General features: G+C 46.3%; 1 protein-coding gene across 2 annotated transcripts in view; it reads left to right on the top strand.

Annotated features, from left to right (window-relative positions):
- LOC146870322 (flotillin-1-like) overlaps positions 1 to 7884 on the top strand; it is a 259354-nt gene extending 251470 nt beyond the window's left edge. For both annotated transcript variants that reach the window (XM_085640181.1, XM_085640178.1), the window contains exon 13: positions 5696 to 7884. In XM_085640181.1, the coding sequence (XP_085496307.1) occupies positions 5696 to 5728 (33 nt within the window). In that variant the 3' untranslated portion in view covers positions 5729 to 7884. The remainder of the gene's footprint in view (positions 1 to 5695) is intronic.
- Positions 7885 to 13013: the final 5129 nt, after the last annotated feature.

Raw genomic sequence — 13013 nt, 5'->3', positions numbered from 1 at the left:
CTACACACATATCCACTCATTCACCAACAGTCCTATACAGTCACTTATACATGTACTCACTCATCATATGTACTTATACACCTATACATCCTGTTACACAGTGACACTCATCCATAGAGTTACTTAGACACATAGTCACACATGCAAACAAAGTATCAAACATCCATTAAATTGCATATATACAGTTATACACATACCACCACACTTACTGCTACAGAAACTTACACATACTAACTCTCTTAAGCAATCACTTCTAGAAACACAGACTAATTTATACAGGAACTCTTCCAATCTCTCACTCTCACATATACTCACTTATATACACCAATACTCACAGATACTAGTTTAAAACATACGTAGTTACTCATAAAGACACTATTGAGACAGTCATTCACTCACTAACACACCCATACACACACATCCACCCATACAGTGCTGCACACATGCTGTCTTCAACACATACAAACAGTGAGTCACTCATTCATGCATCTATGCGCTAAGTAATACCCCCCACCGAACCATACAGACACTCCTATTGATACTCAAAAAAACAACTAATAACCTAGATACACTCATGTAGCTACTCACCAACCCATGCAGCCACTTATACACAAAGTGAGAGACTGATACAGATATTTACAAATTTAAAGATTACTTACTAACCCATGTATTCACTAAGATACACTTAATCAGTCAGTTATACAATCAATTTTACAAAAAAAATCATCCATTTAGACACTTATATACTCATTTATTCTTCCATCGACCTTGAGATATACATATATAGAACATATTTAATTTTCAGAAAAAAACACATTCAGTGGATGATGTAATCAGTGATGTCATTTGAGATGTAATGAGTGATGTCACTGACCATGTCATGAGTGATGTAATATGTGGCGTCATCATCAGTGCATTGCGGGCGCGCGAGTTATAGTTAGCTGAACTAACTATAACGGGGGAATTTCAATGGTTTTGTACGAGAGAAATGTCCAACTAACTATAACGCACCTGAAACCTATGTTTTTTTCAGTGAAATATATATATATATATATATATATAATCTACTGGCGGTCGCCAGTAGATAGTTATAGTTAGGACCCTGTTTCCATAGGAAATCTGCAACATTCTATTTGGAATAACTTTGGCGCCGGTCGACGAATCCACGCGAAATGTTCAAAATAGGTGGGGCGCTACGCTCCGCTCCTACCCTGAAAGTCTCGGGGGGGGATTCGTCAAGCGGGGGCTGAGAAAAAAGGGGGGTCCCAAAACGCGTTTTTCCCATGTATTTTTCCATAGGACCTTTAGACACAGCTACAGCCCGAACGGCCGAACAGAGTTACTTGAAATTTGGCAGAGAGGTAGTCCTCAGGTCAAGGAAGTGCCTTTTGTAGGTCTGGTGTAAATCTGTTCAGTAGATCCTGAGAAAATAGCATTTAAATCAATATATATATCTGAGCCAGCTTACGGTGCGCTTACCGTGCGCTTACGGTAAGCTTACCGTACGCGTACGGTGACGTGCGCGAGCGTGATTCTGATTGGCTGTTAGATCTTAGTAAACATTCGAATCGTTCGAAACCAGGAAGCGGCGGCCGCCATTTTCTCTCTCGCACTCTGAGGGGGGGTGGAAAAACAAAGGCCAAAAACATGTAAAGGGGTTGTTGTGACAGGTCCTAACCACCTAGGGCCTCATGTAGGTAAATAAATTTTACCGGTTCTTAAATACCGAGCCGTACCGAATCGGTAAATTAGAATCGGTAAGTTATATGTAGGTAAAAATTCGGTAACAGTTACCGATTCGGTAACATTCGGTAATCACGAATCGGAATTCACCGAATCGGTAAATACCGAGGTGGTATTTACCGAATTGGAAAATACCGAGGTGGTATTTACCGAATCGGTAATTACCGAGGTGGTATTTACCGAATCGGAAAATACCGAATCGGTATGTACGGATTCGGTAAATAAAATCACATGACTTGACGAAACAGCTAATCCTGTGCAACGACAGCCCACCCAACCGGGAAGTGCCCACACCCAGGCAGGTGTACATAATTAGCCGAAGTGGCCACACCCAGGCAGGTGTACATAATTAGCCGACCCTGGAGAGGCTTGGAGTGCAGAGGAGAGGCAGGGAGCCGTTGCATGTGCGAGCGGGTAAACGAACAGCATGTCCAGCCAGAGAACATAGAAAGACGGAGGGGAAAGGAGGAGGAAGCTGAAATTTAGCCCCAAGGAACTCCAGGTGCTGGTGGAGGAGGTGGTGAAGCAGCACCAGAAGCTGTTTGGAAGGCAATCCCTGCAAGTGCCTGAGGCGGAAAAGCGCAACATATGGCTGGCCATCCAGGCGCAGGTCAATGCTGTGGGAGTGACCCACAGGGACATTGAGGTCCTCAAAAAGCGCTGGTATGACCTGAGGATTGTAACCAAGAGGAAGATGGGCGACATCCAGAAGGAGGCCAGCCAGACCGGAGGTGGAACCAACAGGGCACCTGCCCTCACCGAACTGGAGGAGCTGGTGGCGGCCACAATCGAGCAAGAGAGCGTCGTGGGTCTTGGGGACGCCGACAGCTCTGCCAGAGCCGCAACACACCAAGGTAAGACGAAAGCACAGCAATGTAGCCCCCCCTACCCCTATCCCACATCCCCCATTGTGAAACGAGAATCACACTGCAGTCCACACGTGTCAGTGCAGACAGGCAATGCATTCCGGGAGATGTAGTCAGGGCAACACTAACCATGACGTAAATGTTACAGGGCAACAAGGCATGTCACGCACTCGAGGCACAAGGAGACAGAGGACATATTGGAATGTGAAATGATTGATTGTGACGCTTGCAATGCAGCCCTTCGGGGACACTGAGCCAATGTTGTATTTCTGTCCACAGATGTGACATCATGCAGGACAGGGCATGCTGCAGGAGAGACGGCACACCGGCCACAAGTATCACCTCTAGCCAGCACAAGTTCAGACCAGGGAGCAGGCCCACTGGCAGCCGCACCACCAACACAGCCAGCCTCGCCGCACCCAGAGCCAGCATCACCTCACCGAGAGCGCCCCATTAGTTTTGAAAATTTCGCGAGGATTCGTCGACCGGCGCCAAAGTTATTCCAAATAGAATGTTGCGGTTTTCCTATGGAAACAGGGTCCTAACTATAACTACCTACTGGCGACTGCCAGTAGGTTATATATATATATATATATATATATATATATATATATATATATATATATATATATATATATATATATATTCACTGAGAAAACCATAGGTTTCACACATGTTATAGTTAGCTGGACATTTTACTGATGAAAAACCAATGAAATTCCCCCGTTATAGTTAGTGCAGGCAACTATAACTCATGCGACCGCAATCTTCTGCTGATGCTAATACTGTATTTAGACACTTATTTGCCCATGTCTTCTTCCATTAAATTTTAGCTATACATGTATTACAAATATTTTTTTTTCATAAAGACACATATGTCATCAGCAGAGGATTGTGGTCGCGTGAGTTATAGTTGCCTGCACTAACTATAACGGGGGAATTTCATTGGTTTTTTTATCAGTAAAATTTCCAGCTAACTATAACGTGTGAAACCTATGGTTTTTTCACTGAATATATATATATATCATCCCAAAAGCGTCCCAATTTCGAGAATGCACTCAGGAACAGGCAGACTTCGTTATGCACCACAAAGTCTTTATTAGGCTGCACTGACTCGACATCAGGCTTTGAAGTTCTGCCCTACGCGTTTCGGAGCCCTGTGCTCCTTGTTCACGGGCTGTTTGTTGAGTGGCAAAACGAGCACAAACGTCATCCTTGTTAAATAACGCCCTCCAATGGGCGAATCAAAGGAGCCTCATGGGACTTGTAGTGCTCCAAGTAAAATCCATGATGAATTTCGCCAAACAACAAAATTAATAAAAATCTCAGACCCTCAGTGGGCCCCCAATAGTGTCCTCAGTTCATGTACTGCCACCTCTTTCTCTGTTAGCGTTCGCCGTGTATCTGAGATCACAGTCCACTCGTTTAACGTGACGGTGCACTCTCCCGACCCGGACAGGCCGGTATATCATCCCAAAAGCGTTGTTTGGCGAAATTCAAGCACACAGAGGCTTTGCCTCCAAAGAGAAGGTTGACCTTCGAGTAAGAGCTTGCTTTGGACCCACCCCTACACTTTACTATGGCTACATTTTGTTGTTACAGCTGCGTAGATGCAAAATAGTGAACATTCCTCCCTGTTGCACATATCTGTTGTTAAAGTGTTCATTGAAGGCCGTAAAAGGGTCATCCTACCCAGGGTTTCCCCTGCTTCAGCATAAAATCTTATCATAGTCCTCACGAAAATCATGGTATCTCCCTTTGAGTCCTTACACTCTTGCCCTCTCCAGTCCCTTTCCTGGAAAGTAGCCTTTCTGGTGGCTGTGAGTCTCCTAGATGTATTAGTGAGTTACAGGCCCTCGCGCTCCAAGAACACTTCATTTGGGTTAATAAAAATAGGCAGTACTCATAACTCACCCAAAGTTCCATCCAAAGATGTTTTCCCCTTTTCATGTCGACCATACCATAGAGCTCCCAGTCTTCTTCCTTCAAACAGACTCTGTAGCAGAGAAAGCCCTACAAAGCTTAGATATAAAACCCGCTGTCATGTATTACCAGCTCTTCAGCAAACATTCTAATTGTTTATAGACTTTGCTAAACCTCTTAAGGGCCACTCTATATCCAAAGCCGGCATCATCAGAAGGATAGTCACATGCATCCAGACATGTTATTACAAAGTTGAAAGAGCCTCCCTGGTACACCCATTGTGCACACTACACGAAAGAAGGTAGCAACCATGGCTTTCTTGGAAAATGTTCCCTTAGCTGACATATGTAAAGCTGCCACTTGATCAACCCCACACACCTCCGCTTAGTATTATGGTGTGGATATCTTAGCAAGGCAACAAGCTATTGTTGGCCGCTTGGAGGGGATACTGCTTTACAGCCAATGCAGAGCATGTGTACCTACAGCATCGCATGCTTAAAACGGAAAATGTCACTTTCCCTGTAAGCATATGTGCATAGCCTGTTGTGCTGTAGATTCACATGTGCTCATCCTGCTTCCCAGAAGAGTGCCGCTTTGATCATAGATCTTTTCCTTTATGAACTAGCGGCATTTTACAATTCTCATGTGCACCATACTGTGTTTACTCATCACTCCATACTACTCACACCCGCTGTGCGAAAACAATCTAATATAGATTTCGGTGCCTATGCACATTGCCAACTAAGAAAGGATTCACTATATACCTCGTGACTCAAAAGATTTTTGAAAAAAACACAACTTGAAAACGTCCGAGCCCAACATTAGATGGCAGGAGTACGCAGAACATGTGAATCTACAGCACTACATACAACAGACGGATGCTTACAGTGTAAGTTGCACGTTCCATCCAAGCCATCCTTTTTTTTTTTCTTTGTCATTGTGTTAACATTCCTTCTGTGTTTTGTCTTTTGTAAATACTTGCACAAACTCCTCTTTCAGCAGGGCTTTTGGTGGGCTTTCTGCTGTACATCATGGGATGTGTTGCCTTGTTTAGATGTCCCTGTTTCCTTTTCATGCTCCTCCTCATAGGGCCAGGGACGTTGTCTGCAGAATATCATTTTGTGATCTAATGTTCTTATATTCTCCCATCTCTCTCTCTGCAGTGCTCTCAGATGAAGCCTGGAAGGATGGCCTAACGAAGGAGGTGTCAGCAGCGTCTCCGTGGTGCCTTTATGCATGTAAACCCCTCAACCCCCTTCACACTTACTTCAAATACCTTGTCTCCTTCCTCATGTCCACTCCCACCCCATGTATGTGCACCCTAAAGTACTAGTTCCTTACTGTGCACCCCTCAGGCCTCTGGGGTCTGTCCTTATCAGACTGGTCGCAGATGGACGCTACCACTCATGCGAGGTACACTGTTTTACTGCATGTCCTGAGTTCCCCCTCTTCACCCTCTTGCAAAGGTGGTTTAACCCTTTTTGGTCTACCCTACCTCAGCTAAACCTGGTGAAAACTGCTGCAAACCCTTGTGGCCTCTATGTTTTCTGAAGACCCCAATCTGTCTGTTCCTAAAGACTTCCCCTTCACTCTGTCCCAGAACTGGGGTGGGCGGCAGGATTTCCTTTTTTTCAAACTGTACATGGTGTGCTAACCATTAGGGTATTAAATGCCTCCATATGCTGTGACTGCTAATGGACTCGGGAGTGCACGGGGTGTAGGAACAAGAAGGAATGACGAATCCCACACAATGTCTGCCCTAAAACTTGTTGCTTCTTGCCATTTTAAGGCTTGCCTACCCAGAAGCCTGTGGCAGGGACCAAGACGGAGAAAACTGGGCATGCTTCATCACTGGGACCCATGCCGCCTTGGGGGAGCACTCAAAGGATCTGATGGTGCTGGATCGGGCTGTCACCCTTCAAGACCACAATGACCCTCCCCGCAAGTCTAGTTACCGCTATAACTGGCCCGTGGCGACCCTTCCCACAATCCCAAGCATCACCTATCAGCCCCCTCTGTGAACAATAATTACAATGTGAATCTGTGCTTTTATTATTTCTGATGTTTTTTTTTTTCACTACTTCCGCCTTTTGTGCCATACAATTTAACTGACAGATCAAAAGAAGGCTGGGATATTTCTGACTTGCTTACTGTTATGTCCTTGCCCCCATATCATACACACCCCTCCAGGCCCCTCTCCCCAACCAAGGTTTTGGGCTTCATGGATTGTAAAAGCTGCAGCCTGCATTCCTACTTTGCCTTCTCATTTAATTGGCTGATTTTGGGCGCTGACTACTCATATCCATGCCCCTCCTAATAAGCCTTTCAGCCAGGGGTAAATCACAAGCCACCCCATTTCTACCCACCCTTTTCCATCTAGCTCAAGGCCTGGGTGGAGGGACTTCTCCACATCCTCCTCCTGCCTGACACCTTGTGGCCCGGGGTGTGCTTGTTACTGCTGAAATCTCTGCCTGTCTTATACGGAGCATCCACCAGAGGGCGCCGCTGCCTTCCTGGTTATGAAGCTGGAAGGAGCCTTCTTTTTAAAGGAACATTACATGTATCAATGTCTTTTATATTATTGTATATGACTATACTTTGTGTTAAGATTATTGTTGTACAACATAATGCATAGTGTCCTAGATTTACAGAGTTTAATATAGAGAGATGAAAAAACAGAATTCTCAATGTTGACTGCGGGCCCAAGGATCTGCCCTTTCTCTGCCCTCTAGAATTCACGTCTGAGTTTGAGCCTTTTGCTGACACTTCGGAGAAGAGGGGTACAGAACGGTGGGAAAGGTGGGACTGTGGTGCAGGACTGTACTATTGCAACGGGGTAAGGGGTTGTAACTCTGTGCTGGGACTATGCATGAACTCTGAACCCTAGTGGGAGTGGTGGGAGGAGTGGGGCTACACACTCGAAGGGTATGTAGGACAGACTGGGTGTGTGGAGAAGTGAGGCCTTTTATAGTAGGGAGGAAAGCTTGCCCTGAGGGAGGTGGGATAATACATAATTAATGTAGTTCAGCGGAGGGTTGGTGGGGTTGGGTTTTGTAAGATTGACTAGTCGGACTGGGGGGCGGTGTAAGATGCATTGGAGGGGCCGGAGTGTCCACCAACACTGGCCTCAGTTTTGCCACGTCCCTCAGGAGCACCAGTCCTTGCTTGGCTGTACAAGATGGCAGTCCCTTCATCATTTATCCCAGGTTCTTCATTGCTCTCCACCAAATAGATTTACAGCCTTCCTCCTTTCTCCACTCTCCACCTCTCCAGGGCAGCCCTCCTCCTTGGTCTGCGCCATACATTTGATGTCATCACATGTGTCTTGTGAAATAAATATGTATGATATGAATCTGAATTGTCTTGAAGATCTGTGCACTTTCTATCGCTGGTCATTCATTTCTGAGGACATCACCAGTGAATTGGAGAGAAAATCTTGTAGTGTGGTTGGAGATATATATGTGTGTGTGTGTGTGTGTGTGTGTGTGTGTTTGTAGCATGTGTGGTTTTATTTTAGTTTCAGTTAGTTTTATTATAAGAGATACAAGACTAATATGAATCACAGGTGCATTTTGTAAATAAATGTTTGAGGCATTTGTGGCTGTAGATACACATGCTGTGCATACTCATGCCATCTAGTGTGCATACTCCTGCTATCTAACATTGGCCCAGGATGTGTGCAAGTTGTTTCTCTTCGAAGAATTCTTCTCTGATCACGAGGTACTGTGTAATGCGCATAGCCATCTGTTCTATTGTTTTATTTCCACTGCCAGGTTCAGACGTGTGCTCCGGGATGACACCATTGCGGTGTTCTTTCCGTTCTTCACAATTCCTCTCCCTCCATTTGTACTGTATTCAATTGCGTTTCCCCTTAGTCGTATCGGGTGGATGCCTACAGTTTCATCTGGGACTGTTCTCCAGTCGACTCCAGCCCACGGAGAAGCTTCGCCCATCCGAGTCTCTTTCCCTTCCATTCGGTCCGCTCTCAATATGCCTCGCCTTTGACTGAACAGACGCCTTTTCGATACTGCCTTCTGTGTTATGAAATACCCCTGAGCCTACCTCCACCAGGTCTGTTCTTTGCCCTCATCCTCTTATGACGCATGTAGGTCTTTCGGGTCGAAAAAGACTCCTTGAGACCGCCAAGATGTTGCAGCAAAGATACCCCAGACCTCTTCGGCACCAAGGACCTCAGGGGGAACATCATCCTGAGCCTTTGGCCCCTGACAGGAGGCTTTCTATCCCAAAGAGAGTTCCACCTCCAACCTTGAGATTGAAGACTTCGAAGTCTTCCCGCCCGCTCAACAGGTCGGGAGTACAGCTCCTTCTAACCCTACTCGACACCGCTCCGAGCTTCCACTCCAGAAGGGGCGTTCAGTAGCTCTGGACCCACAGAGGCAGGCTTCTGGACAACCACTGCCTTCAGGCCATGGTCGGCACCGACAGTCGATTTCATACACTACATCCAGCTTCGGCTCAGTGCCAAAGAAAATGTTAAAGCCAACTTCCTCAGCGCCGCTCGGTTACGGCTCAGCGAGGACCCAACCTTTGGATCCAAAGCCGTCGGTGTCGAAACCCAGGTTGGTGCTGGTGCCGACTGGAAAAATCAGCCATCGAACCAGTCCTTCAGAAGCTGGAAGTATGAACTTGATGATTGCCAGAGACAGATAAGTTATCCATCCCCAGATGGGAAGAATCCTCACGCAACCTCCGGTGCCAGGCACTCGACCTTCTAAGAGATAGGTCAGCTTAGAGGAAGCTCTGGAGCCCCCTCCACCACCAAAGCAACAGAAGAAGCATGACAAAGAGGCCAGTCCTCTTCCTGATCCTGGGCTGCCACCCCCTCTCCTACCTCACACACCACCATCACTGTCCCCACTTCTTTCTCTGCCTGACCCACTTTTGTACACCCCACAGGGGTCACCACTTTCCAACATAGGTCAACATGGAGGGGGGGGGGATCGATACGACATGCCCCCACAGGGAGACCCAGGGGATTTGTCTGATGTTGATTGACCTGCGGCTATGGATCCTGACCATTATCCTGCCTGACAACACCACTGTAGGGCTGCTGCTTGCCATAACGTCGAAATGCATAGAGAGCCTGTTGAAAAGGATTTCCTCTTTGAAACTCTGTCCTCGGCCCATCACTCCATCTAGGATGTAGCAACAAGTCCACAAATTAGAACTCCACCCGGCAGTCCTCTGGTGCTTTAAACGCTGGGGGGTTTGCAGCATGAATCTTTTCTGGATTTACATGCTGTGCATTATTCTGCCATCTAGTGGCTGGGTCTGGAATTTAAGTATTTCTTCTGGGGGTTTTTTTTTTTTTTTGGGTGGGTGTCGACAAACCACCATTTGGTGTCCTTCTGTTTTGCCAACGTGCTTCCTCCAGAAGCTCCCACCTTTGGTCGCCATCTTCAGATTCTTTTTTTCCGTCGTTGGGTCTGGATTGTCACAGAAGGAGCTCCAAGGATTTGGAGAGAAGAATCCACGAAAATTGAAAAAATTAGTTCAGTAGGTCAGCGATAACTACATTCGACGTTTGTTGATTCAAGCATTCGGAGTACGCAAAAAGGTGAAAACAACAAAACTTCGACAAACAACCGGAGAATGCACATGCAGGGATACCTACAGTCGACGTTCCGGTCGCCGATTCAAGCATTCGGAGTACGCCGAAAGGTGAAAACAACAAAACTTCGACAAAGAACCGGGGAATGCACATGCAGGGGGCTCCCTTCAGGAAGTAATGGACAAGAGGCCGTTCAAGTTCTGCAAGAATTGCCACCACAAGTACGCGCAGAAAGATCAGCATCCAGTTTGCAACCTTTACCTTCCGCTCGATTACCAAAGTCAAGACTCCAGCGCATGCTCAGCCTTCACCCTGAAGATGTTGAGGGTGAGAGAAAGGCAGAGAAGGGCCAACTACAATATGCAGGGACAGGGCCCTCCCTCATCGCTTCGAGACCTGGGCCTCTCCAGCAAAGAAGAGGACAATGTCACAGAAGGGCCTGAAGTTGTCGAGGACCCAGACGTCCAGGTCGTAATGATCGAGAATAAGACTTCTAAGGAGGTAAGAAATACGTCCGCCCCGAAAAAAGTTGAAGAGTCGTGAAAAACGGACTCAAAAACCTCGAGTGGAGCATCGGCGTCGAAGCAATCAACGATGCAGAAGCATCCAAAGATAGGCAGCCCGTCGGATACTTAGACAAGGAGTCCAGAATGGCAAAGACCCTCGAAAAATCGAAGACGTCGAAAGACGCTTTGACGTCAACAAAGGAGAGGTGGAAACAGGCTTCCGTGACCACGTCGGCAAGCGCGAAAAGGAAGACCGAAACTCTCGGCATCTACACACAAGCAGCCGAGGTAGAAAAGTAAAGAAAGGACCTTGAAGCCGTAATGGAGAGTATACTACAGCGCAAAAAAGAATTCCCCGACAGCTTGAAGCAATTCAAGATTCCGCCTAAGGCTTCTACAGACACAGACAAGGTCGTCGAGGAGCTACAGCCTCCAACAACACCCAAACCGCTCGACGAGCAAGAGGAAGAGATTACTTCTTCGATGAAGAAAGGGACGCGGATGAGCACACATATGTGGAGTCGGCGGCCTCGGAGACTCAGGACCTCCAATGGCAAGATCTATGTAGAATCACCAGGAGAGGCAATTGATACATATCCCTCGAGACCCTCACCACCTGATGACATTGTAATGTACAATCAGGTCATTAAAAATGCTGCAGAAACTTATGGAGTGCATTTGAAAGAGGAGAAACCGCAGTCTTGCTTTCTGTTGGAAACCTTGATGCCAATGCAATCAAGAAGCCAATTCCTTCCAATGCTACCAAGTGTGCTAGATCAAGGAAAGGAAGCATTTAAGGAGCCTGCTACATGCAAGGCGGTCACACCGAGAGGTGAGAAGAAATACAAACATTCCTTAAAAGGTCCTAACTACATCAAAGGGTCAATAGCGGCTGACTCTATTATCACTTCCACAGCCAGAAAAAGAGCAAATGTGCCAACCACTGCTGGCCCACCCCCAGACAAAGAAAGCAAGAGAATAGACCTAGAAGGAAGAAAGGTCGAGAGAAGTGCTGCAAACCAATGGTGCATAGCTAACTCAAATGCGTTGCTGAACCATCATGAATACCAACATTGGGAAGAGGTAGGGGGTCTGCTGAAACACCTACCGGAGCAGTTCCAAAAGAGGGCTACCCACTTAGTGGAAAGTGGGAAAAATATTGCAAATACATGTTTAAAATCTGCTCTGGATGCTGAAGAAACAGCCAGTAGACAAATGATGATCGGCATCACAGAGAGAAGACCTGCTTGGCTAAGAATCTCAGGTTTCAAGCCTGAAGTCCAAAGCAACATAATAAATTCACCATTTATTGGAGAACAATTATTCGGGACCGTGATGGAAGACCAGCTAAATCAATTGAAAAAAGAGAACGACACACCAAGGTCGATGGGCGCTCTACAATTCAGAGGCATGTGTAGGGGCACTCCATCCAGGAGACCAAAAGGTAGAGGTGGCCACCAACCAACTAACTCAGACCAAGCATAGCAACAAACATACCAAAGAAGAAGCCAAACTCTACAGCTGGGCCAACAACAAAACTGGCAGTACCAGCAGGGAAGACAGTCCTTTCGTGGCCGCCCACGGGGAAGGGGCTAACAGCAAAGAGGTGGTCCACAAACTACTACCAAGTGACTGCGCTCCAAAAGGGGCACACTTAAAGAAAACATCACAAAGTGTACCCACAGCATTACAGCCTGCACAAGCTCAACAGCCGGTATGCGATCAGTTCAATCAACACGCAACACCAGTGGGAGGCAGACTAGAATGTTTCCTCCAAGTATGGAAGATAATAACGACGGGCAAATGGGTGTTAAACATAATACAATATGGTTACTGCATAGAGCTAACCAAACAACCACCCAGCAAAAGACCATAACCAAAGATACATTCACAAATGGAATTATCTCAACTACAGGAAGGAGTGCAAGAACTTCAAACAAAACAGGCAATAGAACAGGTGTCTCACAAGGCAAGGAACAAAGGCATTTACTCAACATACTTACTAATTCAAAAAGTAGGTGGGACACTATGCCCAATATTAGACTTAAGGTTCCTAAACAAGTACATAAAGACACAAAGGTTCAAGATGACAACGCTGCAGAAGGTGATTCAACAATTGCAGCAAGAAGATTACATGGCAACCATAGATTTAAAGGACCCCTACTTGCATATCCCTAAGAACGAAAGACAGAAACACCTATTAAGGTTCGTAGTCAACAAAACACACTATCAGTTCAAGGTGCTAGTATTCGGACTCAAATCAGGACCAGGAGTGTTCACAAAATGCCTAGCAACAGTAGCTGCACACCAAAAAAGACGGGTAATACATGTCTATCCATATCTAAACAACTGGTTAGTAAGAGCAAGCTCATACCGTCTCTGCAAACAGCATATACAACAGGT

The sequence above is a fragment of the Triturus cristatus genome, chromosome 1_1 (assembly GCF_964204655.1).
Source record: "Triturus cristatus chromosome 1_1, aTriCri1.1, whole genome shotgun sequence".
Taxonomy (NCBI): Eukaryota; Metazoa; Chordata; class Amphibia; order Caudata; family Salamandridae; genus Triturus; species Triturus cristatus.
The sequence above is the reverse complement of the archived record's forward strand: the minus strand, read 5'-3'. Positions and strand labels throughout refer to the sequence as shown.